The 27,935-nt window shown below is 51.7% G+C and overlaps 4 protein-coding genes across 15 annotated transcripts in view; 2 read left to right on the forward strand and 2 right to left on the reverse strand.

Annotated features, from left to right (window-relative positions):
- Usp49 (ubiquitin specific peptidase 49) overlaps nucleotides 1–7,752 on the forward strand; it is a 76,896-nt gene extending 69,144 nt beyond the window's left edge. For 7 of the 9 annotated variants that reach the window (XM_075980873.1, XM_075980868.1, XM_075980870.1 and 4 more), the window contains 3 exons: nucleotides 510–618; nucleotides 1,265–1,470; nucleotides 2,100–7,752. In XM_075980873.1, coding sequence (XP_075836988.1) covers nucleotides 510–618; nucleotides 1,265–1,470; nucleotides 2,100–2,290 — 506 coding nt within the window. In that variant the 3' untranslated portion in view covers nucleotides 2,291–7,752. The remainder of the gene's footprint in view (nucleotides 1–509; nucleotides 619–1,264; nucleotides 1,471–2,099) is intronic. The other 2 variants (XM_075980875.1, XM_075980876.1) reach the window with 2 other exon arrangements.
- A 157-nt stretch (nucleotides 7,753–7,909) lies between these two features.
- Tomm6 (translocase of outer mitochondrial membrane 6) lies at nucleotides 7,910–9,394 on the reverse strand. Of its 2 annotated transcripts, none has more exons than XM_075980896.1 (3): nucleotides 9,260–9,394; nucleotides 8,328–8,428; nucleotides 7,910–8,152 (listed from the first exon to the last, which is right to left on the reverse strand). In XM_075980896.1, exons 1-2 carry the CDS (start codon nucleotides 9,385–9,387, stop codon nucleotides 8,332–8,334), a joined length of 225 nt encoding a protein of 74 aa, XP_075837011.1. In that variant the 5' UTR covers nucleotides 9,388–9,394; the 3' UTR covers nucleotides 7,910–8,152; nucleotides 8,328–8,331. The 2 variants fall into 2 exon arrangements, with proteins under 2 accessions (XP_075837011.1, XP_075837012.1); XM_075980897.1 differs by having other exon boundaries at nucleotides 7,910–8,182.
- A 160-nt stretch (nucleotides 9,395–9,554) lies between these two features.
- Nucleotides 9,555–17,920, reverse strand: Prickle4 (prickle planar cell polarity protein 4). Its single transcript, XM_075979148.1, has 8 exons — nucleotides 17,580–17,920; nucleotides 17,027–17,263; nucleotides 13,785–13,932; nucleotides 12,604–12,711; nucleotides 11,840–11,977; nucleotides 11,348–11,551; nucleotides 10,588–10,792; nucleotides 9,555–10,181 (listed from the first exon to the last, which is right to left on the reverse strand). Exons 1-8 carry the CDS (start codon nucleotides 17,918–17,920, stop codon nucleotides 9,859–9,861), a joined length of 1,704 nt encoding a protein of 567 aa, XP_075835263.1. The 3' UTR covers nucleotides 9,555–9,858.
- Nucleotides 10,163–26,688, forward strand: Frs3 (fibroblast growth factor receptor substrate 3). Of its 3 annotated transcripts, none has more exons than XM_075980878.1 (7): nucleotides 10,163–10,428; nucleotides 19,285–19,427; nucleotides 21,022–21,110; nucleotides 21,890–22,076; nucleotides 24,077–24,238; nucleotides 24,971–25,122; nucleotides 25,347–26,688. In XM_075980878.1, the coding sequence occupies exons 3-7, from the start codon at nucleotides 21,045–21,047 to the stop codon at nucleotides 26,256–26,258; spliced, it is 1,479 nt and encodes a 492-aa protein (XP_075836993.1). In that variant the 5' UTR covers nucleotides 10,163–10,428; nucleotides 19,285–19,427; nucleotides 21,022–21,044; the 3' UTR covers nucleotides 26,259–26,688. The 3 variants fall into 3 exon arrangements, with proteins under 3 accessions (XP_075836993.1, XP_075836992.1, XP_075836994.1); XM_075980877.1 differs by lacking the exon at nucleotides 10,163–10,428 and adding an exon at nucleotides 17,374–17,750; XM_075980879.1 differs by lacking the exon at nucleotides 10,163–10,428 and adding an exon at nucleotides 19,176–19,196.
- The last annotated feature ends 1,247 nt before the right edge of the window (nucleotides 26,689–27,935 follow it).

Genomic DNA, 27,935 nt, shown 5'->3' on the forward strand with positions numbered 1-27,935 from the left:
AACTCTGGTGTTCAACTCAGTGTGTTCACTGTGGTAGCAGCCATCTATTGTATTCCAAGAAAGTCATGATACCTACAATATACTACCCAGCACCCATATCACCTCTGGAAGCTGCTGGTGGCAAAAATTTTAAAGCAGATGTATCAGGATCAGGTTTGGCTGCTTTTAAAAGCCCAATAACAGTGACTGTCATATAAAAGAATCTGGAGGACATCCCAAGGCTAACATGTGGCTGCACAGACATCAAGGAATGCAGGCTCCTACTGTTTCACTATCGGGGTTTAAAGCTCCTATCCTCAAAGTTAACTCAGGGTCCCATCACCCTTTTCATCTTAGCCACAACTTCAGAGCCACTGCATTTGGGCCTGTGAAGCTGGGAAATGCAGACATATTTGGGATGTGTCGCATTACTACCATAAATAAAACTAAGGAGAATGTCTATTGAGTGGCCAGTGACTGTGGTTGATGCTCCTCACTGCCTATGTCTTACACCTTTCCAAACCATATAGGCAAACGACGAAAATCTAACCCCAAACCCCTTGTTCTGAGTGAAGCCAGAAAGCAGTTAATGATCTACAGACTACCTCAGGTCCTCCGGCTGCACCTTAAAAGATTCAGGTGAGCTTTGGGATGAGCTGCCTCGAGGGCTTGGGGAGGACAGATGTCTTTTTTTTTGGTATAAGAAGGAGAAGCCTGTTTCTGTGGCACCTTGCACTTGCTGTGGAGAGTCAATGGTTCTTGTCCAGTAAGAAAAGCTGATGTTGGAGCCAGTAGCCTGGGGTTCAGCCCTCTTGCCTTGTTTTCATTTCTAGCTTGCACCCAATGTCTACCAATCCTCTCCTAGCCTTGTTTGGGCTTACACAGATTCATCCCAAGGATTCAGTATAAAATAACAATGAAAGGGGCAAGTAACAGACTATACAGAGGCCATGCATGAACTGTTTCTTTCTTAGGTTTTTTCAAAACAGGGCTTCTCTGTAGCTTTGGAGCCTGTCCTAGAACTCACTCTGTAGATCAGGCTGGCCTCAAAGTCACAGAGATCCTACTACCTCTGCCTCCCAAGTGTTGGGATTAAAGGTGTGTGCCACCATTACCCAGCTCTGAACCGTTCTTTAGGGGTTTGTAGGTTCAAATACTCCATGGAACTGTCACAGCAGATATGCACATGGATTAGCGGCGGAGGGGGGGGGAGAGAAACAAAAGTTATTTTCCTAGCTTCTTGTTTAACTAGTTTAATGAGTAAGAAATTCATTCCATGTTCTAGGTGGTCTGGCCGTAATCATCGTGAGAAGATTGGGGTCCATGTCGTCTTTGACCAGGTATTAACCATGGAACCTTACTGCTGCAGGGACATGCTCTCCTCTCTTGACAAAGAGACCTTTGCCTATGATCTCTCCGCAGTGGTCATGCATCACGGGAAAGGGTTTGGCTCAGGACACTACACAGCCTATTGCTACAACACAGAGGGAGGTGCGTGCACTTTACTCTGTAGGGTCGGGGACATGGAAAAGGGTTGGTTTGTTCACACTGTATTGCTTTGCATTATTTCCATCCCCCTGGGTCAGCTAGGGACAAATTAGATACATTAAGATTCAGTGAGAAGCTTTATGAAAGTTGGGGGTTTGGTAAGGATATAAGGTTATGCTTAGGAATGAACAGAACTAACCATATCTAAGTACTTAGATCTAGTGCTGGAGGTTAGTACAGTATCATCTGTAGTATTGATTACTGATGGAATTTCTGCAGACCTCAGCTTCCTTCTTGGTCATGCAAAAAGAATGGGGCCTTTTAACTTCATGGTGATATGTTACAAATCTCTAGTCTCACTCAAATGACTCTGAGGACATTTGGGGCACTGTGGAGGCTTTAGCAGACAATAAAAAGAGATAAAGGAAACAAGGACAAAATTGGTCCATCAGTACCGAAGGCAAGAGTCTTTTTGGTGATAGTGGGGTGAAAGGGATTACAGTGACCCTGCCTCCCCACCAGTAATCAGAAGGTGGCTCTGTCCCCCGCGTTCTCTCCCCATCTCCTGGCAGCACCTGTCTAGAGATGTAAACTAGCTTGTCATTTTCTCTTTCTCTCTTTTGGTTTCCTAGGTTTTTGGGTCCACTGCAATGACTCAAAGCTGGATGTATGCAGTGTCGAGGACGTGTGCAAAACCCAGGCCTACATCCTTTTTTACACTCGAAGAACAGTTCAGGGCAGCGCAAGACTCTCAGAAACCCAACTCCGAGCTCAGGTGCAGTCCAGCAGCAAGGTCGAAGGCAGAACATACACGCTCCCCTGACTGGGAGGCATGCATTAAAATGTCCTTACCTTTTTCCTCATGGGTAATAAGGCTTGCACAGTAACAGATCACTGGGCTTGCCTCTCTAGGCCTAAAGGAGAGAATGCCAGGTGATTTCTGCCCTGTCAAAAAATTGGTAGTCACTTTTGAAAACATTTTAAAATTCCCTCCTTTCATAAAACAAATCTAAAGGAGTAACTTCTATGAAGATTCTTTTGTCAGTTGCTTCTGGATAATTGAGGGACCTGGAGGGGGGTGGGCAAGTGATCACCCAGCCAGGAGAGCAGCCATGTCTGTCTTCTCTCTGTCATGAGCCCCCTACTAATCAGGATCTTTCTGCAGCACTGCACAGAGCACATGAGGAGGGGCCCAGGGCTGGCAGCTGGTGGGAAAGATTGGTTCCAAGTGGAAGGTAAAGCCACAGGATTTATCTCACAGAAGAGGTGACCATCAAGGGAGTAAGGGGCATGGAGCAGATCTCCCTGTGCCAAATAGGAAGGCTTTTTAGAGCTAGGCTTCTCCTGAGGTGCTGTCATCTCACTCTACACTGACTGGGAGACGGGGCCTAGCAGCCCTTTCCCTTTGAAGAGGCAGTCATAGGAGGCACAGACCAGCGCATGGTCGGTCTGTGCATGTTAAGCCGGACACTCCTGACTCCTCCAGTCCTGTAGCAGGACCCTGGCTCAGGTCTGGAACCAGCTTGTGGTTTGGGTCAGTGGTCAGAAGCCTTCTCAGAATTCGGGAAGGCGAGTGGGGATTGTCCCAGTGCCTGCTGCCCTAGGGTCTCACCTTGTGTGCTATGTAGCTTCTCTCCTGCACCTACAACATTGGTGCTCACAAGGTTTGGAGCTTTCGCTTCCCTAGGAACTGACCGTGTGTCCAGCTCTTGGTTGTGGCCTTTCATGTTCTCTTCCCACTCTGCTACCCATTCTCTCCTGCCCTCAGTCCATGCAGTAGAGAGACTCCTGTCTTTTACTCTGCTATTAGTAAAAACACATCTTTAAAATTTGCTCCATTTCTAAATGGAGTCAAATGCCCAGACAGAAGCACAGTAAACTCTCATTCTCTCTGCAGTGACCTGTGCAGTGTCCACAGCCTCTCCTGTGAATAAGTAGCTTGTGTTAATGTAGTACAGTTGTCACTTGAAGGGAGTTGAAGGGGTGGGGCACAGAGACAGTGAGGCTAAAGGACGCACTGTTCCATTTCCCAGGCACACCCGTAGTATTTACTGCTGCCCTCATTGGAGATGAACTCTCGTAGGCCTGCCAGACATCACTGAGACATGGAAGAAATCAGACAGAAAACAGCTCCCTGACAGGGATGGGTGGCTAGATTTAAACTTGCTTTTTTACAACACTGTGAGGTTTCTGTATTAGCTTTTATTTGGAAGCGGTAATGTATGGCATTTTTGTGCTGTTTGGTTTTTACTGTCTACTGCAGGCTTTTTTGTGAGCTTTGCACAGCCTCCTCCTCTTCAGGACACTGTTTTAAAGTGTCCCGGTTGTCCACGCTGCCTGAGGTTCTGATATAAAGCTGTACCCTGAGGTCCACATTACCAAGGTACATGATAGTGATTTGTTACCATGGTAGCAAACAAAGCCCATTCAAAAACAAAGCTCGGTGTGCTGGTACACCCCTGGAAGGACGGCACTTGCTTGGGTGAGGCAGGAGGATTATGAGTTTGAGGCTACATTGTGAGACCTTGTCTGAAAAATGAAAATAACAAACTATTGGGAGTAAAAAAGGAAACAAGACTGGATTACACCTCATCTTAAACCCTGTGTTATTTATTCTAGAAAGAGAACTTGCAGGCAGAGAATACAGATCTGACTGTGTAGAGGGGAAAACATTAATCAATATAAACACTTAAAGGAAAATTAGAAGGTTCTAATTCAATTTTAAAAAAAAGTTTTATATCAACTATCAGCAAGACCAGTAAGCAGAATGGGAACTTTATAAATGTTTAGCTGACCTGAACACCCACATATGAGATTAATGAGTTAAAATGAGTTCTAACTAAAACTAGCTGTCTCCACTGAGCCACCCTCATGAAGGTGCCACCGCAACCACAGACAGCACTTCAGGCAGCAGGAGCAGTAGCATGAATCTCTGTTGTAGAAGCACTGTGCACTGTCTGGGCTGCCTTGCTGTGCTGCGCTCTCTCTGCTGCCTGCAGCGCCTAAGAGGGCTGTGTCAGCTGGCATCACACTGAAACATTCTGAAGAGAACAGATAGACTTTGACTAGCTGGCCCCAGGCCAAATGCCAGGTGATGCTCTCTCTCTGAACCCTTTGTAATCGGCTGGTGTGTTTACTTACCACTGTAGCCAGCCAAGATGAATACACCCCAGCCCTCAAAAATGATTTCTTACCTCAGTCTAGCCTGGCCCTCATGCTTGTGGTTGCCTCTAAGAGCAGCACCCAATCTAGTGCAGAAGTAGCAGCCAGAAACTGCAGCTCTCATCAAACGGCAGGCAGAGCTCTTGCCAGCTTTACCAGCTTTAACCAGCCCCTCTGGCTGAAATGGGAGGGCAGTGCCACATGGTAAAGAACTTCTAGATGTCTCTAAAAATGCCATGAATAAAGCTGTAAACTGTAGAAGTGTTCGTGTGTCCTATGGACTCGATAGCAGAGTTTATTTTTGTTCACGGTGGCAAGGCTTCTAGAGTCCATGATCGTGTGAGTCCCCTGCTCTGGTTATGCCTTCAGCTCCATCCACATTCAGGGGACAAACCAATGCGGTGGGCTGGCTGGCAGTGCTCCGGAGTGCTGAGAGGTCGACAGTAGTGCAGAATGAAAACATGGTGGCGGGGATGGGGGAAGCCAGGGAGATCTGACATTTGTTTTACTGATAAAGCTTTGTGAACTAATTTTATACAATTCATAAAATTTGGTGCCTTGTTCTTAATTACAGTTTGCATGAGATTGAAAAGTTAAGGGGAAGGGTTCCTTTTTGTTATGTCAAGTGGCAGGTGGATCTGTAGTGTTTAAAGGGTATGTGCTATCAGATTTTATAGAACATTGTTATCTCCTGTGTATGAATGCAAATTGTCCTTACCAGCAAGTTCTTGAGTTCCAGTGTCCATAATTGTATTTATAATCTTCCATCAGATAGCTGTCTTTCAAGGCAGCCAACATACATTACTGTTGTTCATTGCCTCTTGTATATGCTGAACATTAATGCTGACCTTTTCTGGAAAGTGACCCTTTCCTGAATGTGTACCACATCCCTATCTGGGGTTGCAGCTTATGTGTGGAAGGGTTTCCAGCTAGTTGGGAGAGCCAAATGATCAGAAGTTAGGCAATCAGTGGCAGTGGAATCTTCATCAATTCTGGAGTCCTTCTGCACAAACCATCAGGAAGCAGTGTAGGAAAAAATCCCCCCACATGTGAACCTTTAGATTGTACAACAAACCAGTACATTGTGTAATATGCAGAGTGAGTGATGCAAAAATGATGTCCCTGACACCACCACTCTCAGGACTTCCTGGGCAGATGCAGCTGTGATGGTGCTAAGTGACTGGAAGGTTAGCAAGAGTCGGGCTGTTCACAGCCTGTCTTTCACTCCAGCCCAAGGGTTTCTGCTGAGCTCGTGAGACTTCCCCAAAGGTGTTGACAGGCTCGCCATTCAAAGCGCATTTGGTACTGGGTCTCTCAGCCCAGTTCCTAATTGGGACTAATTAGGTAAAGAGTGCATCTTTGGGGTGAAATTTTCCAGGGTCACTTGGTTTTTACCAGCTAAGAGTGGTGGTTCTCTTTTTGTCAGCGCTAAAGCGCCTTCTCAGGGTTGTGCACGTCATCTCTTCCACATTCCTGTCTGCTCTCAGTCCAGGATTATCCTTTAACCGCCATTTACTTGTCAACTCACACATGGCTCTAACTACACCACAGCTTAGTAGCTATGGGCAAGCGGTCACTTTTGTTCACTCTGTCCATACTTATGCTGGCATGTTTCTTTTAAAATACAACAGCTGCTGACGAAATAGCTCACTGCTACAGCACTTAGCTAGCATGCCTGAGACAATGGGTTCCAGGTCACGTAAACCAGTTCAAACAAAAACTGCCAAACCAGCGTTATGACTTCAAAAAGCAAGAGTAAAGTTACTTGAGATTATATCTTAAATTTGGAATGAAAAAAAAAACTATATTTTTAAAAGCTATGTCTTAATTCTATCTAGATTCTGATTTTCAAAATAGAATTTTTTTAACTAACTAGACTACTCAGCTATAGGATTATATAGCACACTTTAAGGTTTTATTCTTCAAAACAACAAAACCAGGCTGCTATTTCCTAGCTTAGCTGTGGTCATGTGTGGTTCTGCATCTATAATACAGCTTACAAAGCTGCTTCCTAATCACTTTATGGGCCTTTGGAAGTAATGACTTCAAACCCAAGCCTTATCCGTGTATTCATAGTCATGATCCTGCCCCCCCCCTTTTTTTTCAAGGCATGGTCTCACTGTGTAGCCCTGGTTAGCCTGGAATTTAGATGAGGCTGGCCGCAGAGATCCACATGCCTCTGGGATTAAGTATGTGCCATGAAGCCCAGTCTCTTAATAGTTTCTAAAACAGACTTCAGAGTATCTGTGACTCAGAATAAACTCTAGGATCTTGATTCGTGTGAAGCCAATTCTAGGCCTGAAATTACTCAGTTTCTGCTGGCCCGCATCACATCACACAGGTTCTTCATTCACAAGAAAATAGTATCCCCAGCCCATATCATACATGGCTTAGTCAGTGCAGTGCTTACCTAGCAAGCCTGAGGCTCAGAGTTTGTGGTAGAGCACACTTGGACTCCCAACTGTGGAGGCAACAAGATAAGGAGTTCAAGGCCATCTTCAATTGAGGCCAGCCTAGGCTGCAGATATCCTGCCTCCAAAAAAAAAGCTTTTTCCCCCCGCTTTCTTTCAGTGGGTGTTTGGAAGTCACATCATGAGTTTCTGGAAAGCAGCCAGCAGTAACTCTGTCATCGTCATGCAGCTGTGGCCCGGTTACACTGGCCCTTCTCATTCGCGCCCTGTAATCCAAGACCAGTTCCAAAGGGGCCTTTGCACAAAAAAGCAGTATTTTTTTTTTTAATGCCAGTAAATTTGACTAAATGAGACTCTGGAGAGCCTACTTCTAGCACCACCTTGTCCCACGGAGTCTCTCCACAGAACACAGACAGTGGCACTAGCATAAGTCTGGGGGTAGGAAGTTGCTTCCTTATGCCCACTAACAAGCTGACTCCACCCACACATCAGTGCTCTCTTCTGCCACCAAATCTCACTCTATTCCAAAAACAGTGCCTCCCTGGTTCCTGGAAAACCCACCTGGTGAACTAAAATGCCCAACAACACCTAATGGCTTCTTCCCCAGGAATGCTCACCAGCAGTAACTCCTCGAGAGCCAGCTGTGCAGTTCAGCTTTATCACTGTGGAGCAGGAGGTTCCCTTTCAAGTTTTTTTTTTCTATTCTCTTTTTTAAATGAGACAAACATCTCCATTACAATTCATGTTTGGGGCTCATTGCTGTCTCTTGAGTGTGAAACACAAATCATGTTTTTTTGTTTTTTGATTTTTGTAAACTGACTTTTTACACCGTGGTTTTGAAAGAAGTTTCTTATTAAAAGAATAAAACATCTTTGTGTGCAGGCTTTATTTGAAATCTATTTTCAAGAACCATGACTACTACTCTCGGGACAAGGGCAGAGATCACCTCTGCAGAAATGTAGGGATGCACACACAGTTGTGCAGTCAACATTTGAGCTGAAGCTGGGGGCTGCCCAGGGGGTGGAGGTTCAGCTGCCATGGGGGTAGTATCTTGTGGTGGTCCTAGACAGTAGGCTGTCTTGGGAAGTTTGAGTACACAGGAATTCCATTCTCTGCAACCAGATAACAGGTGGTATTAGAAACTGGAAAACAAAAAGGAAACTGCTTTCACCTAGAAATCCAAGAGTGAGGATTTACACCAAGTCTCTCCTACTTTCTGTGAATAGCTGAACAGAATTGCTGTCTTTCACAACTGGAATAGGCAGAGACAGAAAATTAAGTGCTTACTTGGTTACACCCCTGGCTGAGGTGCCATCAAATCAATGTCACTCAAGTTCCTGGCCAGCCAAACTCCCGCAGCAAAGAGTCCCAAATTGAGGATCAAGTTCCTGAGTAGAAAATATATTTCATTAACCCTGAGGTCACTGAGTTTGATGGAGCTAATGACATACCATGGGAAGTTTACGTCAACACCACCTTCTAGAGGTTTTGATCAACACTCGGTATAGTGATACGTCGCACAATATGCACGTGAGAATTTGGAGTTTATATCTATTCCTAACACATGCAAAGGCCAACTTAACACTCTAACGTAAAATTCCAATTTATGCCTTGGCATCTCTTCCCTGCCTCCTAGGTCAGGGTGACTTTTTAAAAATAATACATTCAGGCCGTGCAGTGGTGGCGCACGCCTTTAATCCCAGCACTTGGGAGGCAGAGGCAGGCGGATCTCTGTGAGTTCGAGGCCAGCCTGGTCTACAAGAGCTAGTTCCAGGACAGGCTCCAAAGCTACAGAGAAACCCTGTCTCGAAAATAAAAAAAAAATCATTAAATTGTATGTGTGTGATACTGTATGTTGACAGTGTGCAAGTGTGGAGATCAGAGTACAACCGCAGGAGTTGGTTATCTCCCTCCACCTTGCGGGTACCAGAGATCTAACTCAAGTCCTCAAGTTTGGCGGCAAACGCTTCCACCCGCTGAACCATCGCTACAGCCCAGGTCGACATTCTAGATACCCTGAGAAGCACGTGGCAGATATTTTTGACAGCAATGCATTTTACGAGCCTACGGCCTCAACAAAACACAGAAAGTTACCACGAAACCACTACGTTGTCAATGTGGTTAAAAAACAAAAACAAAAAAACCACCTAGGATTGCCAGCCTCATAAGGAAGGGAAATACAAGTTTATGAGGATCAGAGAGGGGCCAGCCTCGGTTACCTCCGGAAATCGTTCCGATCGGTGGCGAAGCGATAGACGCCGCGGAGCCAGTCTCCCACGTTGTCTGGAACCTCGGGGGCCTCGTTGGCCGAGCCGGAGGCGCTCACTGCCATCCCACTAGAAGCCATAACAGCACCGAGCACCTCCACAGTGCCTGTGCGCGGCTCAGAGTCGGCGCTGGCTGATCGCGCAACTTCCGACCCCGCACTTCCGCCTACCGGTAGTGAGATGCAAGAAGACCCGCCCCCGGCTGCTTCCACGAGATTGGAACCCAGGTCGGATGTGGAGCCGACGCTCGCTGCCCCACCTCCCGGTGCCTAGGGCGTGTTACCCGTGTAGCACCACCTTTCCGTTAGTTTAAACAAGGTGCTGACGGTGGGGCTAAACTCAGCCCTTGGGGATAGGGGCTAGCTCACCCAGGAAGCTCTGGGCAGTGGTGTTTCCCTAAGAAACTTTTCTACAGGTTAGAGAACGTGCAGTGTGGATGGGACTGTCCCGCGTGTCTGCCTGCCTTCAGTCTCGGGTTCTTTACACTGCAGTCTTGTTATCCTGTTTCATAGGTTCCCCCATCTCACTACTCTGCTCTCCGGGCTGCCCCACTAACAAATGGTGCAGTGCTTCCTGGAGATGTCTCTGTCATCTGTCTGGAGGTTTGGGGAGGACTTCCAGGGACCTGGAAGGCGCTGGCCCAAGAAAAAGCCTTCGGGTTCCGACTCAGAGGAAGAGGAGCAGGTGGGGCAGGGGCTGTGCTCTTGGGCGTTTCCGGGAGTCTTAGGGCGCTCTCGGCCCTGCCCTTTGAACGCCCCACTCGGGGTTTCCAGAGTGGAGCTGGCTACTGTAGAGGGAAGTGTAACTTGGGAGTTGATCTTGTCATCCGAGGAGGCACCGTTCCAGCCGACGCTTGGATCGGGTTCTGTTTCCCCTGTTAGAAATGCCCATCTCAGAGCCCCCAAATCTTTGTGCAAGAGGCGGGCCAAGGTTGCGTGCAGCCTCCCGCCCCGCCCCAGGCTGGTGCCGTGCGCGCCGCCGCTGCCGCCAGTCTACCCCAAGGGCCCCCGCCTCCGTCCACCAGTGGGCGACCGCGTCCCCAGCCCGGGAGCGAGTTTGGCGCCGCAGCCCCGCCGGGAGGGTTCAGGAGGCCTTCGGAGCGCGCAGGCCAGGGACGCGCGGTGAGAGCTTCGGGCCCCAATGCTCGCGTCTGGGGGTTGCGGTGGGAAGACAGCATGGGGAATGGGACGAAGGGTTCTGGCCAGGGAGATTCCCCGCTTCTATGATCAGCCTAAGCCGCCGGCCCCTCCCCCTTAAGATCGCACCGTCCCCTCCTTTACCAAGGGACGCTAGCCCTTCCAGTGCCTCTACTGAGCTAGAATCTGCACTCCGGTAGCGGCTCATGAAACAGCTGGGGCAGCAGGGGCTGCCCCCGGGCAGGGCATAACGTCCTGCACCCAGAGGCCCGGCGCAGTCTTGGCAGCAGAAGTGGTTCTCGTGCCAGCGCTGTCCTTCTGCCTCGGTACAGCTCTGAGAGAAGATCAGCTGGGAGAGGTTGAGGAAAACGATTGATTCGTTCATTAATCCATCCATCCATCCATCCATCCAGTAACCACACCTTATACCCATTAACGCTCAAAAAAAAAAATGCCCACAGGCATTCCGATTTGGAGTACTTTGTAACTCTAGGACTCTGGGAGGGTGACTGGCTTTGGCCGGATCCTCCATGTAGCAGGTGGCATAGCCAGAAGTTGGGCCCCAGAGCTTTCCTGACTCCCAAGGCTCAGTACTGTCTTTCATGTTGTTAGGGTCTTTCTAGCATGGTCAAGCTCAGCACTGAGCATCTGGCATAGTGATGATTCAGGAATCCAGAAACGTTCTGAGTCCAAGAGAATTTACAGACCCGTTTGCACTGGGGGAGCAGAGATAAAGGTCCCACGTGCGCAGAGCTCTTGAGTGGCCCTGGCTAGTTCCTTGTTCTCTCCACCCTGTTCTCCACTTCTACTACAAGACCCTCCAGCCTATGAAGGTGACAGCTGCTCCAGCATTGCTGGCTCTGGGGAGGAATTCTCCCAGAGTCTCTCTCCCCTTTTGCTCTACCTGGTCACAAGCGGGACATCGAGGTCGCAGCAGCTCTGCGTGATGGCGGCCACAGTAGAGATGCCCATCGTGGTAAAAGTAGATGAGGTTTATCAGGGCCTGTCCACAGGCCTGGCAAGTAAAACAGGATCTGTGCCAACAGCACCGCTCACCAGCCCTGGCCGCAAACACTCCGTACTCTCCTGGATTCAGCAGCTTCTTGCACTGCCAAAGCAGAGGCCCTGGGCTCTTAACCTGAACCTTCTTAGCTTCGCTCATGGCTCTCCAACCACATCCCCAATCCCCCAATATGGCTGTTCATATTATGCTGCAGGCTCATCTCCACCACAGAAGTCAACTCCCCAAACCTGGCTTCCTCCTTTCCCTAACATTTACCAAATCACCAATCCTGAAAACATTTCTCCGCTAAACTCCCCCCAACCCTTTCTGCAGAGCAAAGGGCAGAGGAAGGGAAAGGCTCAGGGATGGAGAAGGAACAGACATACTCCCTACCTTCTCACAGGTGTATCCTTCAAGTTTGGGAGGTAACAAGCGGGCCACCCCCTGTCCCATGGATTTCTGCTTCCGCTGGGCACAGAAGAGCCGCAGTTGGGTCAGTTCCTCCTCCCCTAGGGCCAGACAGTAGCGCTCCTAAAGGAAAGGCCCACATGCACCCAAACCTTAGAACACTGCTGGAGTGACATGTTCTCTAAGGTTGATGCTGGCTGGGAGAGAGGCAGAGCCTTGGGAGGGAATGGCGCATGTGCTGCCGCGGAGACGGCCGGCACTCGGGGCTGCACCGTCACTTGGGGCTGCACCGGGTAGCACTTAGCACCATCATCACATAGTGTGGCCCTTGTTCCCATTGAGCTAGGTCCCAGAATCCCTTTCACATGTGTTCTCTGCTCCATAGACTGTCTTGCCTCTCGGTGAATTGTAAGTCTTTAGGCTGCACATGCTGGGGCCCTCAATAAATACTGAACAACCACATTTCTACATTCGTGCATCCCATTCTTGGTTGCAGATGCCGTTCATGTCCATTTTCCCATTTGCTCTTAAGCTAAGCCTTGTGATGCGCAGGACATGTATTCCTGCACCTGTCTGTCATTAGCTGTGGAATTCAAGCTAAAGGGAATTGCTTCCTCCAGCTATGGGCAAAACTGAGCCTTTTAGTCATACGTCTTGAATTCTAGACCAAGATTCTTACTACACAGTAAGTAACAAGGTGTGGAGAAGGAGCGAAGGAGGAGCGAGGGGAATCCGAGGGGGGGACCCACGTCACTGTCCTGTGGAGGAAACTGCTGCAGGAGGGTCCGAAACTGAGGCCAGCTTGAGGCTTGGTTGGTATCCAGGCAAGGTGGGCCCAAGCTCGATCCTGGAGGAGCCTGAGGAGGCACAGGAGAAGGGGGCTGGGTCTTCCCCTCTCCTCCCCTCCCTTCCCTTCCCCTTATCGCCTGCCCTCCAATCTACAGCAACTCCTAAGCATTCCTCTCCACTTGGAGGAAACCCCTTCCTGCCCATCACTAAGAATAGTAGATCTGTCCGGCATGGTGGCACACGCCTTTAGTCCCAGCAGTCGGGAGGCAGAGGCAGGCGGATCTCCCTAACTTCAAGCCTCTTCTACAGAGTGAACAGTAGGTCCACTCCTGATCCGAGACCTGCCTGGAAGGAGCCCCCAAACACCACTCCGTATACTGGAAGGAGCCCCCAAACACCACTCCGTATACTGGAAGGAGCCCCCAAACACCACTCCATATACTGGAAGCCCCACAATTGCACACTCCTAGAGCCAGGCTCTGACAACCTAGGCGGACTCGTGAGAGATGCTATTATGTTTGCAGGAATGAATTTCAACCCCTAAGTCCTGAAAAGAGAACAGGTCGACAAAGAGTTAGGCAAAGCTGAGGGGGTGTGCAGCCCCACCCACTGGGAGGCTGAGATAGGAGGACAAAGTTCAAGAGTTACATGACAAAGTCTTACCTCAAAGTGGGGGACAGAGGACCTGGGATAGCAAAATGGCTCAGCACATAAAGGCACTCAACACGAAGCCTGGGTTTGATTCTCTGGATCCTCATGGTGGAAGACTGACTTCCCACAGGTTGTCCTCTGACCTCCACATGTGTTGTGGTTCACAACACACACACACACACTGAGTAAATATTTAACAAACTTTGGGTTTGGTTTTGTTTGAGACAGGGTGTGTTCCTGCAGCCCCGAGTGGCCTAGAACTTGATACTCATCCATAGACCAGGCTGGCCTTGTACTCAGAGATCTGCCTGTGTCTGCCTCCTGGGTTCTCCTGGGTGCTAAGACTAAAGGTGTGCCCACCACACCTGGCTAATAAAGGCTTGATTTTGTTTGGACGGAAAGAAAAATGCAAACATCTCCTGGTTGGTAGGAGGGGAACGAGGGCCAGAGGATGAGAACATGGTGGTCTCAGAAAGAGTGGGACTCCTACCTGAACAGAGGTGTCCTCATCGCCCTCTACTGGCTGCTGGCCTGCGCCACTGTCTGAGTTAACTGGTGGATCTGGCTCCCTGAACATAGAACTGTCCTGCTGGAGGGACCAGTCAATTCTGAGCCGACACTGGTGACCGACAGTCTGCCTGGAAAAGACAGAAGATCAGATTGTTCAGTGAGCCTTCCCAGCATGCCAGGCAATGTCAAGTGCTTTCCAAGTGCCATCTCAGTCTTGTCAACAACCAGGAGACTGAGGTAGGCGTTGTTCTCAGCTTACAGGCAGCCAGGCTGGGGCTCAGACAGCACTGGTGTGTTTGTGTGTGTGTGTGTGTGTGCATCCAAGGTCAAACAGCTGTAAGTGGCAAAGTCAGATCTTTAGCCCCTGAGCTTGTGAAGTTCAAATTCTTGGATATTACAAAGCTGGGTGGTGTAGAAGAGAAAGCAACCATGGAAGGAACCATTCTGCTCTCCCATGAGCCTCTGGGCAGGCTAGAGCTCTCCTACTCACCTTGCCAGTCTTCCCAAGGTCCCTCAGTGCAGCTCACCACACACACCCATCTCCGCACTACACCCTACCCAGGCTGTTCCTCAGTCACCCCACACACACACCCGTCTCCTCACTACACCCTACCCAGGCTGTTCCTCAGTCACCCCACACACACACCTGTCTCCTCACTACACCCTACCCAGGCTGTTCCTCAGTCACCCCACACACACACCTGTCTCCTCACTACACCCTACCCAGGCTGTTCCTCAGTCACCCCACACACACACCTGTCTCCTCACTACACCCTACCCAGGCTGTTCCTCAGTCACCACACACACACACCTGTCTCCTCACTACACCCTACCCAGGCTGTTCCTCAGTCACCCCACACACACACCTGTCTCCTCACTACACCCTACCCAGGCTGTTCCTCAGTCACCCCACACACACACCTGTCTCCTCACTACACCCTACCCAGGCTGTTCCTCAGTCACCCCACACACACACCTGTCTCCTCACTACACCCTACCCAGGCTGTTCCTCAGTCACCACACCACACACACACACCTGTCTCCTCACTACATCCTACCCAGGCTGTTCCTCAGTCACCCCACACACACACCTGTCTCCTCACTACATCCTACCCAGGCTGTTCCTCAGTCACCCCACACACACACACCCGTCTCCGCACTACACCCTACTCAGGCTGTTCCTCAGTCACCCCACACACACACCCGTCTCCGCACTACACCCTACTCAGGCTGTTCCTCAGTCACCACACCACACACACACACCTGTCTCCTCACTACATCCTACCCAGGCTGTTCCTCAGTCACCCCACACACACACCTGTCTCCTCACTACATCCTACCCAGGCTGTTCCTCAGTCACCCCACACACACACACCCGTCTCCGCACTACACCCTACTCAGGCTGTTCCTCAGTCACCCCACACACACACCCGTCTCCGCACTACACCCTACTCAGGCTGTTCCTCAGTCACCCCCACACACACACCTGTCTCCTCACTACACCCTACTCAGGCTGTTCCTCAGTCACCCCACACACACACCTGTCTCCTCACTACACCCTACCCAGGCTGTTCCTCAGTCACCCCACACACACACCTGTCTCCTCACTACACCCTACTCAGGCTGTTCCTCAGTCACCCCACACACACACCCGTCTCCGCACTACACCCTACTCAGGCTGTTCTTTTCCAGCATTGCCCTTGTGGAGCCCTGCTGAAGGCCTCCTTCCCAGGAATCCTCCTCATCTTCTCTGGCCTGTACCAGTTCTCCCTTCCTGAGTTCTCAAAGGAAGCATAGTCAGTGTCTACCCATCTAGTCTAAATTAGTACCCAGTGTCTCCTCATCTAGTCTAAATGCCTCAAGGGTACAAGAAAATTTTGTGTCTACCCTATAGCCCCTCACAAACCAGACAAGCCCTCTTCCACCAAGCTATACTTCCTGTCCTTATAGCAGCATGAAACAGGGTCTCAGAGCCAAGGCTGGCCTTGGACTCCTGATCCTCCTGCCTCAACCTCCAAAGTGCAGAGATCCAAACCATGCACCACCACACCCCACTTTATAGCAGCAACTTTAATGACTAGTCCCAGTGCACTTCTTTAGGCACAGTCGAAATGGGATCGCGGTGTCTTTGGGCGGGACTAACTACTGATGCAGAGAAAAGATGGGCGCTGCTCTGGACGAGGTCACAGGCTAGTGAGCGGGAACCAGAGAGAATAGGGTTCATGCACCTGTATTCTGGGTGGAGGGCTGGGTTGTGTGGGATGGTGACAGCCGGAGCAGACATTTACAAGTTTATTCAGTGTTCGCGACTATTCTAGAACTTTATATAATAGGTCCATTCTTACCGTCCATTGAAGCAGTTTCTTCTACGCTTTTACAGTTGAAAAACCAACCAAACCATTGACCAATGAGCAAACTACAAAGTTCCGGGAGTTTTAGGAGGTACCTTACCTCAGGGCAGCAGCTGAGCTCAGGAGAACCAACAGTGAATCTCTAGGCTTTGGGAAGTCCTGAGGTTCCATGTATAACCACCAGAGCGCCACCCAACCCCATGGACCCCCCCAGTCCCCCTTCAAATATCCAGTGCCACCCTTCCCCCTTCCTGGCTCCACACCCACCTGTTTCCTTCCTGTCAGTCCCTCAGGGCAGGTTTCCTGTGGAAGGTGGCCAGGATGGACTCCACACTCAGGGGTAGGAACAGCCACACCCCTTAGCAGCACTGCTTCAGCTCCACAAAACAAGGGGGGAGGGGGCTTCTGGGGTACCCTCTTCCGGATTAGTTCTAGTTTGCATGGAACTCTCTGGCACAAAAATAACTCTCAGAAATCAGACTTCTACCCGTCACCCTTCCTGTCCCCCACCTCCGAGCAACCTGATTCACCTCCAGCTACCATTGGACCCCATCTTACTAACACGCTGGTTTCCTCCCATAGTTCCCTTCCTCTCCTTTCAGATAAGATCGGGTCAAACACTGACTCCCGCCTCTAGCCCCAGATGCAAGCTAGCTCAGGGGTTCAACCTCCCCAAACAACAACCATTCTTGGAAGGATGAGCCCCAGAGGTCCTAGGCACTAGAGAGCAGTAGAGTGGAAAGGTATCCCTGAACCAGAGGGAAAAGGGAGGGAAATATAAGTTCCTATCAAGTGGCCTCTCGGCAAAGCCCCAAAGTTTTCCTAGGACTTTGCGGACCACCCGCAGGGCGGAAGCTCGACGTGTGCTTACCGAGTTCGCTTGGGGTCCCTGTCTAGCTGCTGATTTAGGAGTGGGGTCTCAGCCGCCCGGGCTGTTCTGGTGAGACCCGCCGTCGGGCCACGCCCCCAGTGGCCCCGAACTGGGTGCTGCAGACTGAGGGAAGCGCTCGTGAGTCTCAGGGCGGGAAGGGCGCAGGCATCCGCGGACTTGGCTACGCGAAGCGCCACCGCGAAGCCCGAAAGGTCGAGTCTCTCGGCCCGCTCCCGGCTTCAGCCCCTCCCCTCTGCGGGCCTCTCCAGCTCCTCCCCTCTGTCCCCAGTATCCCTCGCTACTTTCCCTCCTGGATTCCGAATCTTGTCCCGCTTCAGTTCTCCGATCCGCTTTGCACTCTCTCGAGATTCTCTTCTGCTAGAGAGACTGCTGACATCTCTGCTTCCCCGCCCCACGCCGCGCCGGGCCCCTCTCAAGACAGGCCACGCCCCTCAGGATTCCCAGCCACCGGCCCCGAGCGCCCTCTGGCGTCTGCGCATGCTCTCTGCCCCCGACTGCAAAGTCCTCCAAAGGGACCTTCTAGGCTGCCTGCCGGTTGCCCCCGCTCGGGTCGGCCGGCCCGCAGCGTCTCGTTGGTGCAGCCCGCGACCTCCGACCCCGCGGGCGCGGGGCGGGGCGGGGAGGCCTTAGCTGCGGGCGGGCGGCGGCTGCTGCAGCGGGACCCGGGAGCGGGGGCCCGGCGCCGCCCGGGCCGCGGGGCGATGTGAGTCGGGGCGCGGCGGGGCGGGGACCAGGCGGCTCTACCGAGGCCGTGTCGCGCCGCGCCGCAGTCTCCGCTCCTATCCTTAGAAAGCCCCAAGCGGGCGAGCTAGCGGCGGACCCGGGGGCTGGGGGCGGGGATGCAGGCTTGGAGCGCGACTGCGACCTCCGCATTCCGTCTGGGTATCTAGAAAACCTGTAACCAGTTCTGCCTCTCGCTCCTCAGACCCCACCCTCTCCCCTCCCCGTGGTTACACCTTCGGGTCTCTAGGATCCCGCAGAACCCCCTCACTCACCCACCCAACCTCTTGAAATACCCACCGACACATCTCGTTCTCCCTTCAGTGGCCCACAGGCTTCCGCAGTCACCATCCAGAAATCCCTCAGCCTTTTCATTTCTGCACCATGCCCAAATCCAGAATCTCCCAAGCCCATCTTCTCCCAAGGCTTCGAATATATTTTCAGACCACATACCTCCATCTAGTGCCTGTCCCTACCTACCTCAGACCAGAAACCCCACCCCCACCCCACCCAATGTAATCCCTCTCAATGGATTATCTAATAATGTGTTTGAAATCTCAAAGAAAAAGAGGGGAGTGGGAAAGGTGCAACCCCTCCCCCATCTTGCATCCAGTAGCTCTTGGCTTCACATCCCTTCCCAACACCCTGTTGATGGTTTAAGCTCCCATAGTCTTTTCAGTACCTGCCTTTAGCCTGCACACAATTCCTTTAACCTCCTTATCCTTCCAAAGAATTAACCAGACCAAGAGGTGTGGGGTTCTTTTACCTAGAGTTGTGCAGGGCTGGTGGGGGGGGACACTGGGAAGTGCTGTTTTCCTGGACCGAGAGGGAGGGATTTCAGGAGTTTTCTTCAGAGTCCTGGCTTGTTGATTCATCTACCTAGGGCTCAGATAATCTGAAAATTTGCGTCTTGTTGTAACTGTCCCTTCTGACACTAGGAACAGAAAGCCTGACCAGCTTTCAAATGGGAAGTGCTTCACTAATACCTGCTTCTAGAAGTTACTTCAGCTAGAACTCCCTGGTATTTCCTCAGAAAAGGGGAAGGGTCAGGAGTTGGAGATGGTGGAGGGAGAATGACAGACCCTCCCCCAGATATAGCAACAAAACGTTCTAGAATGTTGGTTTTCAGAATCTTAAACTGGTGCTCTTGCTGAACTAGCATATTGTTATTGTTCTGAGAAAGAAAACTTTTCGTAGGGTTGAAATTCTCTGCAAGGTCAGGTGGTGGGCTGAGCGGCAGGATTCCGAGGGGACGCCAGTGATGGCTGCCAACTGGAGGTGTTGGGCATCTCAGAGTTCATTGTCCTTGGTCATAGGGAGGTCCATCCAGGGCTACAAAGTTGTGGCCTTTCGTCTGAGATCGTGTTGTGTTCATTGGCCTTTCTAGCTGGACCCAGGATCCACTAGGACCTGGACCAGATAAATCCAGGTGGGAGACACTGCTAAGTCCGTTTCATGAAGAGTTGGGGGCTGAGGGTAGGTTTCCATTAACATATGGTCTCTGTCTCCTGTGCTAGGTGAGCCCCAGGTGTGAACCACAGGGATCCAGGTGATTTTCTGCAGACGCTTTGCCATGACACCCCTCCAAGGACGGGGGGAGTGAAGTGGGAATCCTTTCCCATGCCCCTCCCAGGGTCAGCTCCCCAATGGCCTGGGTGAGGTAAGAACTGCGGCTAGGTGTCAGTTTTGTAGAGTTTCTTAACTTGGGAGGAATATAGGGAACAGGTCACTGGATTGTCAAAGGTTCTACCACAGCAACAGAGGTTCCTGGATAATCCACTACCTTGTGGTTTTTCACAGTGAAGTGAACCTCTTAAAACTGCTGGCTGGGCCGGGTGGTGGTGGCACATGCCTTTAATCCCAGCATTTGGGAGGCAGAGGCAGGTGTATCTCTATGAGTTTGAGGTCAGCCTGATCTACAAGAGCTTGTTCCAGGACAGGCTCTAAAGCTACAGAGATTCCCTGTCTCGAAAAATCAAAAATAAAGATAAAAAGCACTGCTGGCTGGGCCTGGGAGTGTAGCTGGGCAGCAGAGCGCTCGTGTAGAGAGCACAAAGCACTGCATTGGATTTCCAGCATGAAGAACAAAACCTCTGTTTGGGTTCTGTCCGTTTGTGTCTTGTTCCCTTAGGTCACAGAGGTCTAAGTGGTTTCCTCTCCGTAGTAAGGCAGAAACCTGTCTGTTGTGACTGTCTTCCCATTATCAGTAGCCTGAAGGGAAAAGCCTGCTAAGGTCTCCTATCTCTGCTCCGACCTTTGGGAAGGCAACCCGGCCTTCTGTGAGTTGCTTTCGTGGAATGCTGGGAGTTTAGTCTGGAGCCTCATAGGAAATATCTACTGCTGAGCTACATGCTCAGCCCCAGCATTTTTCTTCTTCAGTGAAGAAAATTCTAACCAAGGTTTTTTAAAAAAAATCATGCTAGTTTGAGCCCAGCCTGGTAGTATTTTTACTCCCAGCACTTGGAAGCTGAGACAAGAAGATCTCTGTGAGTTCCAGTGTTCGGTCATTAAGTGTGGGTTTGCCTTTTTTGTTGTTTTGTTTCCATTTGGTTTTTGGTTTTTTCAAGACAGGGTTTCTCTGTGTAGCCCCAGCTGTCCTGGATCTCTCTCTGTGGACCAGGCTGGCTTGAACTCACAGAGATCCGCCTGCCTCTACCTCCCAAGTGCTGGGATTAAAGATGTGCGCCACCGCCTGGATTGTTGGGTCTTATGATCACAGTGTACTAACAGTTTACTTGAAGAGAACACCAGAAATACTCATTTCCGGTGGATATTAGGGTGGAGCAAGGGAGGAAAGAGAGAACATGGCTGGAGTGAAATGGGTAAGGTGAAAAATGAGGGAAAGAAAAAGGAACAAGATAGTATCTGCGACACGCAAGGGACACTGCTGACTCCAGATGAGGATCACAGCTGTGACAGCCACTCCCATGCCCCTTATAGCCATGCTGCTCTTCCAGTCAGTCACTCCATAGGCCAGACCCCTGTGTGCTTCCCAGGCCTCTGAGAAGCTTGCTATCCCCCGCCTGTAGGAGTCCTTCACTCATTCTAACTTGAATTAATGTTTATCCCAAGCATGTTTGACCACGGGTTGAGAGAGCATTCCCTCAGTTTGACCATAGGTTGAGAGAGCATTCCCTCAGCGTGCGTCTGTGTCCTGCAGCTTCTTGGCTGGAGGACGTGCTAACAGTGCAGTGTCTGCTCAGAGCTCCTTGGCAGGGTGACTGGTGACCTGCTCATCCCTTGTCTGTCCCTAGGGTGGAAAGGCTGCTCTGACACCATGGGGAGCTGCTGTAGCTGCCTGGACAGAGACAGTGTGCCACACAACCACCCTACCAAGTTCAAGGTACCCAGAGCCTCTCCCTGCTCGAGTTCCCAGGGCCTGTTGAGTTTAGGCCTCCAGTATCTCTCGGGAAGAAGAAATGACAGGCTATGGTGTGGACTCAGTAAGGTGCCTTGTGCTTGCTCTCTGATGTCTGAGGTGGTCTGGCAGGGGAACTTAACCCTTTTTTTTTATTTCTGGTTGTTCTTTTCCTCCCACCCCCTTCCCACCAAGAATAATATGTTTTAAAGAGAGCATACATAGCCCTGAAGAAACACTATATTGGTGTTTTATGAACCTTAGCTCCCTACATCCCATAGGAGGCGCCTTCTCCTCACACTGGGGTTTGTCAGGGCCAGTGTTTCTCCTTCCCAAGTAGAGAGGGAGCCCTCAGCAAGTTTGTACAGTTTGGGGATTGGAGGGTGGCTGTATCTGCTCAGCAAGTCTTTCAACTTTGAATTAACGGTTAACCCCTTCTTTGTTGACATCCTGGCCTTTGAAATTAAGCCCCAGGAAGTTCTTGAGTATCAGACAGCTAACCACCTGGCCTTGGAGGTCAACAGGTGACCTCTTTCCTGTCTGCAGATATCAGAGCTGAGAGCCATAGAAGAGATTACCCCATCGAACTGTCATGCCCCATGGCACTGCTCCATGTGACCCAAGGAGGCAGTGTTCCTGTGGTACAGCTGAGAGCCACTCAGTATTCTGGCCCTAACCCCACAGTCACTGTCTCCCAGTGGCTCAGGGTCCCTTGCATACACTTCTTGGGTTCTTTACTGACCCTGTGTCCATTCTCCCTGCAGGTGACTAATGTGGACGATGAAGGGGTGGAGCTGGGCTCAGGGGTGATGGAGCTGACCCAGAGTGAGCTGGTGCTGCACCTGCACCAGCGGGACGCTGTCCGCTGGCCCTACCTCTGCCTGCGGCGCTATGGCTATGACTCCAACCTCTTCTCCTTTGAGAGTGGCCGCCGCTGTCAGACGGGCCAGGGTGAGTACCAGCTCTGCCCTCCAGGACAGGGACATGAGCTTGTTACAGAATTGGAGCGTGGCCTTTTACATACTGACATCAGACATCAGACTTGGTGTTGCTCAGAGGAGAGAAAGGTCCAAGCATCACTGCTGTTCTTCCTCAAGCCTTGTGGGAACATTTGGTGCGCAATCCATGAAGTAGCCAGTGCTCCGAGGCCAGAGGCCACCTAGCAGAGACAAACCACTCTTCCCATTATTGCTATGGTTTCAGGGTTCTACTGCTGTTGCAGTAGGGAAAAAAAAGCCTTCTGAGCTACCATGTCATACACCCTGGGTCTCATCCATAGTGGAAGAGGTCAGGAAGAAGACTGGCTGCTCTGGGCTGAGATCTGGGGAAGCAGGAGCTTGGGTCTCATATACAGATTAGCCTTCAGGAGCCCAACATTTGTCTGCCATCCCCTGTGGGCAGTGGAGAGTACTGGTTCCCCCTGGGCATCTGCCCTCTGCAGCCAGAGGTCAGGGGCTAGCAGCTTGTTCCAAGAGGCTGAGGTTAGGGCATGAGGTTTGGGCTTGTCCATTATGTCCAGGTGTGCTCAGCTCCAGACGTCCTTGAGATTGTGCTGCAGGCAGACAGGTGGAGGAGAGCAGCGTCAGGCCAGTGAGTCTCCTGGGTTGACTGCTGTGTGGCCCTTTCCTCCATGTGTCTCATTCCTGTAGTTCATGGGCACGAGAGGGCACAGGAGAACATGGCGTGTGAACAGAGATGAGGCAGAGAGAGCCGCTTGATCTGCACTTGGCACCTGAGGGAGGCTGTCCTAGATCCCAGTGCGGGGCTTCTCCTGATACCAGGCTTTCTCTGTCCCCTCCCTCCTCCATCTCTCACCGCCCCTCCCCTTTGAGATGGTCTTTTACGGGTAGCCTTCACTGGTCTCTAAACTCACGGAGAGTCTCCTCTCACCTCCCAAGGTGGTTCACAGCAGGGTGTCGCCACCTCTTCCTGTCTTTTCCAGCTTTTACATTTCCTGTCACAAGAGCCCTTTTTTCCCCCCATCTTTCTCATTCTGTTTCTACAAGCTTCAGTTGCCCTATACTCGGGCAAATGGGCAGCACGGTAACAGTAATGCGATATGCATTGTCCATATTTCCACTTAATTGTATTTATTGTTATTTGGGTGTGGTGCTGGGACTTAAACCAGAGTCTGTGCATGCTAAGTAAACATTTGACCACAGATTCCACCCCTCCCCCTGGTTTTTTTGAACAGGGTTTTAATGGGTAGCTCAGGCCAGCCTTGAACTTTGTGACTACTTATGAGGGTGTGGTGCCATATCTGGTAATATATCTATCTTTGCTGTGGATGTGTGCTCAAGGTGTCCCCAGAGCTGCCCCTGAATCCCATGATCCCGTGTTGCAGAGCCCCAGGCTGGCATCTTCAGAGCCATTGAATTCCAGGTGTTCAGTCCATTCCTGGCACTTTGGGGACAGGTCAGACTTGGAAGGGCTTAGAGGCTGACCATACACAGGAGCCACAGGACTGCCTTGCTGTGTCTCTCTTCAGCTCTGCCCATCTTCTCCCTTTTTCACCAGAACCCAAGCTCTGCGAGGACCCTGTGTGCAGAGGCAGGAGGCCTAGCCTGTGAATGACCTGTGAATGATTAGAAGGCATTGGGTGGAGCTTGTTTTTCCTGGAGTGCAGGGAGATGGGGGCAACTCTCTGTGGTTTTCACTTCACCCCTGAAGGCAGCCAACCTCATGAAAACAAGCATACCTCGGGGAATATGGCTGCAGTGCTGGGCCTTGGAACGATAGCAGGCAGTATAGAGAGACAGGTGCCAGGGGTTCATCCCCTCCCACCCATCCCTCCAGCATCTTTGGGGTTCTAGAATGCCCCGAGGATGAATGCTTAGGAAAGGAGAGGCACAGGGTGGGATTGAAGTTCAGGGATATTTCCTTTTGACTGGTTGAAGTTCCCTAACCGCTTAGGGTTGACAAGAGCCTTGTTGCTTTTTTGCCTTCTCCAGGGATCTTCGCTTTCAAGTGCTCACGGGCTGAGGAAATCTTCAACCTGCTGCAGGATCTCATGCAGTGTAACAGCATCAGCGTGCTGGAAGAGCCAGTTATCATCACACGGAACAGCCACCCCCCAGAGCTCGAGCTTCCTCGAGGGCCCTCACAACCCACTGGTAAGGAGACCCCCACCCCAGGAACCGTGAGTCTGGGAGGCCCAAGTCAAGCTAGCAGGTAGGGGATAGCTGGGTTGAGCCAGCTTTCCTGGACATTCAATCATCAGAACCATTCCTGAGGATGGCTCAGTGCTGGGCAGGGCCAATTGGGTGACTCAAGCTGGAGCTGCAGAATCCTAGGCACTGGGTCGACTAGTGGTTGGGAAGCAGACAGGAAGACGTTGGGTTGCCATAGAAACAGCAGTCTGGAGCTTTTTGCTTCTGTCTGTCTACTGGGCTAAGTTACACACAACGTGTACCTCTCCTGCCTTACTGGTGCAGCCATCTCTGGCCATGACTGTGTAGGGTTCCCCACGGTTTGTGTTCGTTGGGTCTCTGACTACACAACTGCTTATTGCTCTGCATTCCCTGGCCGGGTCTGGGGGAAATAGGAGGGACAGAAACGGTCCCTGCGTTTGTGGCGTTTGCGTGGTGCTCAGTGGCAAAGCCTGACTGCAGTCATGGATGGTCCCGGGGTGACAGGTATACCTTCCAATGCTTAAAGTAACCCGCTGTGATGGAATGGGAGCTGGGGCAGCCTCAGGCCTCAGGGTGACTTCAGAAGGCAGGCCAGGGCTTAGTCACACGAGGAGCCCGGAGAGTGTCTTGCCTTGCACCCCACAAATGTGTGCATCTGATTGTAAATGATTGTCAGGTGATTCCCATACCCCTCCCCTTGGCTGCCACCTCTAGGCTACACTGTCTCCAGCCTCTCCAATGGCTGCCCTGGCTGCCCTGGAGAGGGCACACGGTTCTCCGCTCCCCGCCGACCCTCCACAAGCAGCCTCCGACATCCCACGCTTGGGGAAGAGTCCACCCACACCCTCATTGGCTCCGATGAGCAGGTGCGCATATGGTAGGCTGCACTCCAGGTGGGGATGGAGCCTAGGAAAGGGTGTGGGAAGGGGAAGAAACCCAGCAGGGCTCTCAGAAGGGTGAGCCTGTTGGGAGCTTTAGAGGCAGCAGAAGAAACGTGGCTCTTTTCCTGTTCCTCTGGTTCTGTCCCACTGCCTTTCCCACCCTCCTAGTCCTTGAACCCACTTGTTCCCTTGACATCTTTCCCCTGCAGTCCCACACCTATGTCAACACACCAACTGGTGAAGAAGACCACCGCAGGAGTCGCCACTGCCTGCAGCCACTGCCTGAGGGCCGGGCACCCTTCCCACAGACCCAGGTTTCCGACCAGCGGGACCCGCAGGTGTTCTTACAGCCAGGGCAGGTCAAGTTTGTGTTGGGCCCCACCCCGGCTCGGCGGCAGGCAATGAAGTGCCAAAGCCTGTGTCCCAACATGCATGACCCTCCCCATCACAACAATAATGAGGGCCCTTCTGAGTGCCCAGCCCAGCCCAAATGCACCTACGAGAATGTCAGCGGGAGCTTGCGGCAAGCAGCTGGCTGGAGACTGAGCCCAGAGGAGCCAGGGTGGAATGGCCTGGCCCACCGTAGGGCTGCACTACTGCACTACGAGAACCTGCCCCCGCTTCCCCCTGTGTGGGAGAGCCAAGCTCAGCAGCTGGGCCGGGAGGCCGGGGATGATGGGGACTCCAGGGATGGGCTTACACCATCCTCAAATGGCTTCCCTGATGGTGAGGAGGATGAAACCCCACTACAGAAACCTACCAGCACCCGGGGCTCCTCTACCCGTAGCCACAGCAACTTCCCTGTCCCACTGACCCGACGCCGAGGCTCCCCAAGAGTCTTCAACTTTGATTTCCGCCGGCCTGGCCCTGAGCCCTCAAGGCAGCTCAACTACATCCAGGTGGAGCTCAAGGGCTGGGGCACAGACCATCCCAAGGGGCCCCAGAACCCCGCAGTGTCCGGAGCTCCTGGGCCCACCCCACACCCTGCTCGCAGCTCAGACTCCTATGCCGTGATTGACCTCAAGAAGACCGTGGCCATGTCCAACCTGCAGAGGGCTCTGCCCCGGGATGATGGCACCGTCAGGAAGACTCGGCACAACAGCACCGACCTGCCTCTGTAGACCTGGTCCTTCCCCGCCCGCCTCCTGCAGGGAGACCTCCACCTCACCCACCAGCCCTGGACTCAGCTGCTTTGCAGACACTGGGGCGGACCAGATGCTTCTCTGCATTGCTGGAGTCCCCACAGATATCAGCCACTGAGTGTCCAGTTCCCCAAGCTGGGGAGAGGAGAGGGTGAGCTGGAGAGGAGGGAGCCATGGTGTAAACTGTGAAGGGTTCCCAAGGTTGCATTTTGCACCCTTCCCTAATGTCCATTTGTCTAGTCTGTCAGCTGTCTGTCTGTATGTGTTTTCCCTTTTTCTTTTTTTCTTCTTTTTTTTTGGTTGGAGTTTTGAAATATTTTGTACCTGTTGGTTTTATTTATCAGTTTATTTTTCTATTTATTGTTTTAAATGTAACTTAACATATTTATTATTAATATAATTATTTTTAAATTCTCGTTCAGTGAGTCTATCTTCTTGTGCAGTCTTTCCTGGCAGGGGTCTAGATAGGTAGAACAGGCAGGCCTGATAGAGATAGGGTCATTCTGGCAAAAGCAGGGTGGTTGTAAAGTCTGGTCATTTCTTTTTCTTCTCTAAGAAGCCTAAAACTTATAGTTGCCAGGGATAGACGAGCTTTTGCAGAACAAGACCCCGTTGCTGGGAGCCCAGATGTAGAAGGAAACTGGAGGAAAGGTGCTCCAAGAGATGATGTTCTCATCCCAGGCTGAAGTGGACCAGGGAGGGGAGGAGAGACATTTCACCAGACTCTCCTCTGCACCCCTCCAGGCAAGCCCCATGGGCAACTGCCACCCCTTAACATGTTGGCCCAAAGGTAGACCACAGCTTCTTCTCCTCAGCTACCCCAGCACAGCTGAGCCCAGTCTGGAACGTTCACACAGGATTTTGCTAAAATCCCAGAAGTAGCCCAGGTAAAACCATATGACATCTGCCCTGCCTTCCAGCTTGTTGCTGTAGGCTCTCTTGGAGGACCGCCCCAGGATGGAGCCCTCAGGGACCTGTGCCTTAGCTCAAGCCCAGCAGGCCCAGCAGTCTCCTGCCAGCCCCCATCGTTCAGGCCACCTGGTGCCCTCTTGTGGCAGGGACTCCGTTCTTCCTCAGGCTGTGCCTCCTCCCTGTGATGAGCTCTGAAGCCTGAGTGAGCATGAGAGCCCGTTCGCCCAAGACATATAGACAGGCCTTTTCTCTGGGTGCTCCCTGTGTGGCTCCTCGTCCTGTGCAGTGATCATGTGGCCCTCTCATCAAGGCAACAGTCCGGGGTGGGGCTCCCCGGTTTTCCTCTGCCACCATCTTCTCTGCAGAGATTAGACTGAGAACGCCCTCCTGACAAGTGGATGTCGCCTGCACTTTCTAAAATGCACAAAGGGGATTGGATACAGCAGGATGCAGAAGGAGACTGCCGCCTCACCTTGGAGCTCTGGCCGCAGACCCTTCTCCCTCTTCCACCCCGCTGGTCTCTGCTCTGGGGGATAACCCTCTGCAGATCAGACTGGCTTCAGCACTGGCAGGGTGCTCCCGGCCTCTGCAGCCTCCCAAGGCAGCTTCATTGTCCTCCAGCACACGTCCCTGCTCTTGCAGCCTCTCGTCAGGAGGGTTTGTGTCTAGACACAGAAAGGTCAGTCGGGGGCTGGGGGCGCAGGGTGGAGGCAGTACAACTGTGCCAGGTCAGGCCTTAGGACC

This window comes from Microtus pennsylvanicus, chromosome 7 (assembly GCF_037038515.1).
Source record: "Microtus pennsylvanicus isolate mMicPen1 chromosome 7, mMicPen1.hap1, whole genome shotgun sequence".
Classification (NCBI taxonomy): Eukaryota; Metazoa; Chordata; class Mammalia; order Rodentia; family Cricetidae; genus Microtus; species Microtus pennsylvanicus.

What these genes read in the sequence shown, in the direction of transcription:
- Frs3 (XM_075980878.1), top strand. Translation starts at nt 21,045, where the DNA reads ATGGGGAGCTGCTGTAGCTGCCTGGACAGAGACAGTGTGCCACACAAC. An exon ending in AGGGCCCTCACAACCCACTG is followed by an intron (nt 24,239 to 24,970) that starts GTAAGGAGACCC and finishes TGCCACCTCTAG; the next exon opens with GCTACACTGTCTCCAGCCTC. An exon ending in TCATTGGCTCCGATGAGCAG is followed by an intron (nt 25,123 to 25,346) that starts GTGCGCATATGG and finishes TTTCCCCTGCAG; the next exon opens with TCCCACACCTATGTCAACAC.
- Prickle4 (XM_075979148.1), bottom strand. Translation starts at nt 17,920, where the DNA reads ATGCGGAGGTCGCAGTCGCGCTCCAAGCCTGCATCCCCGCCCCCAGCC. An exon ending in GACCCGAGCGGGGGCAACCG is followed by an intron (nt 17,264 to 17,579) that starts GCAGGCAGCCTA and finishes GAGGGGCTGAAG; the next exon opens with CCGGGAGCGGGCCGAGAGAC. An exon ending in ATGAGGACACCTCTGTTCAG is followed by an intron (nt 12,712 to 13,784) that starts GTAGGAGTCCCA and finishes GTGCCTCCTCAG; the next exon opens with GCTCCTCCAGGATCGAGCTT.
- Tomm6 (XM_075980896.1), bottom strand. Translation starts at nt 9,387, where the DNA reads ATGGCTTCTAGTGGGATGGCAGTGAGCGCCTCCGGCTCGGCCAACGAG. An exon ending in GATCGGAACGATTTCCGGAG is followed by an intron (nt 8,429 to 9,259) that starts GTAACCGAGGCT and finishes TTTTCTACTCAG; the next exon opens with GAACTTGATCCTCAATTTGG.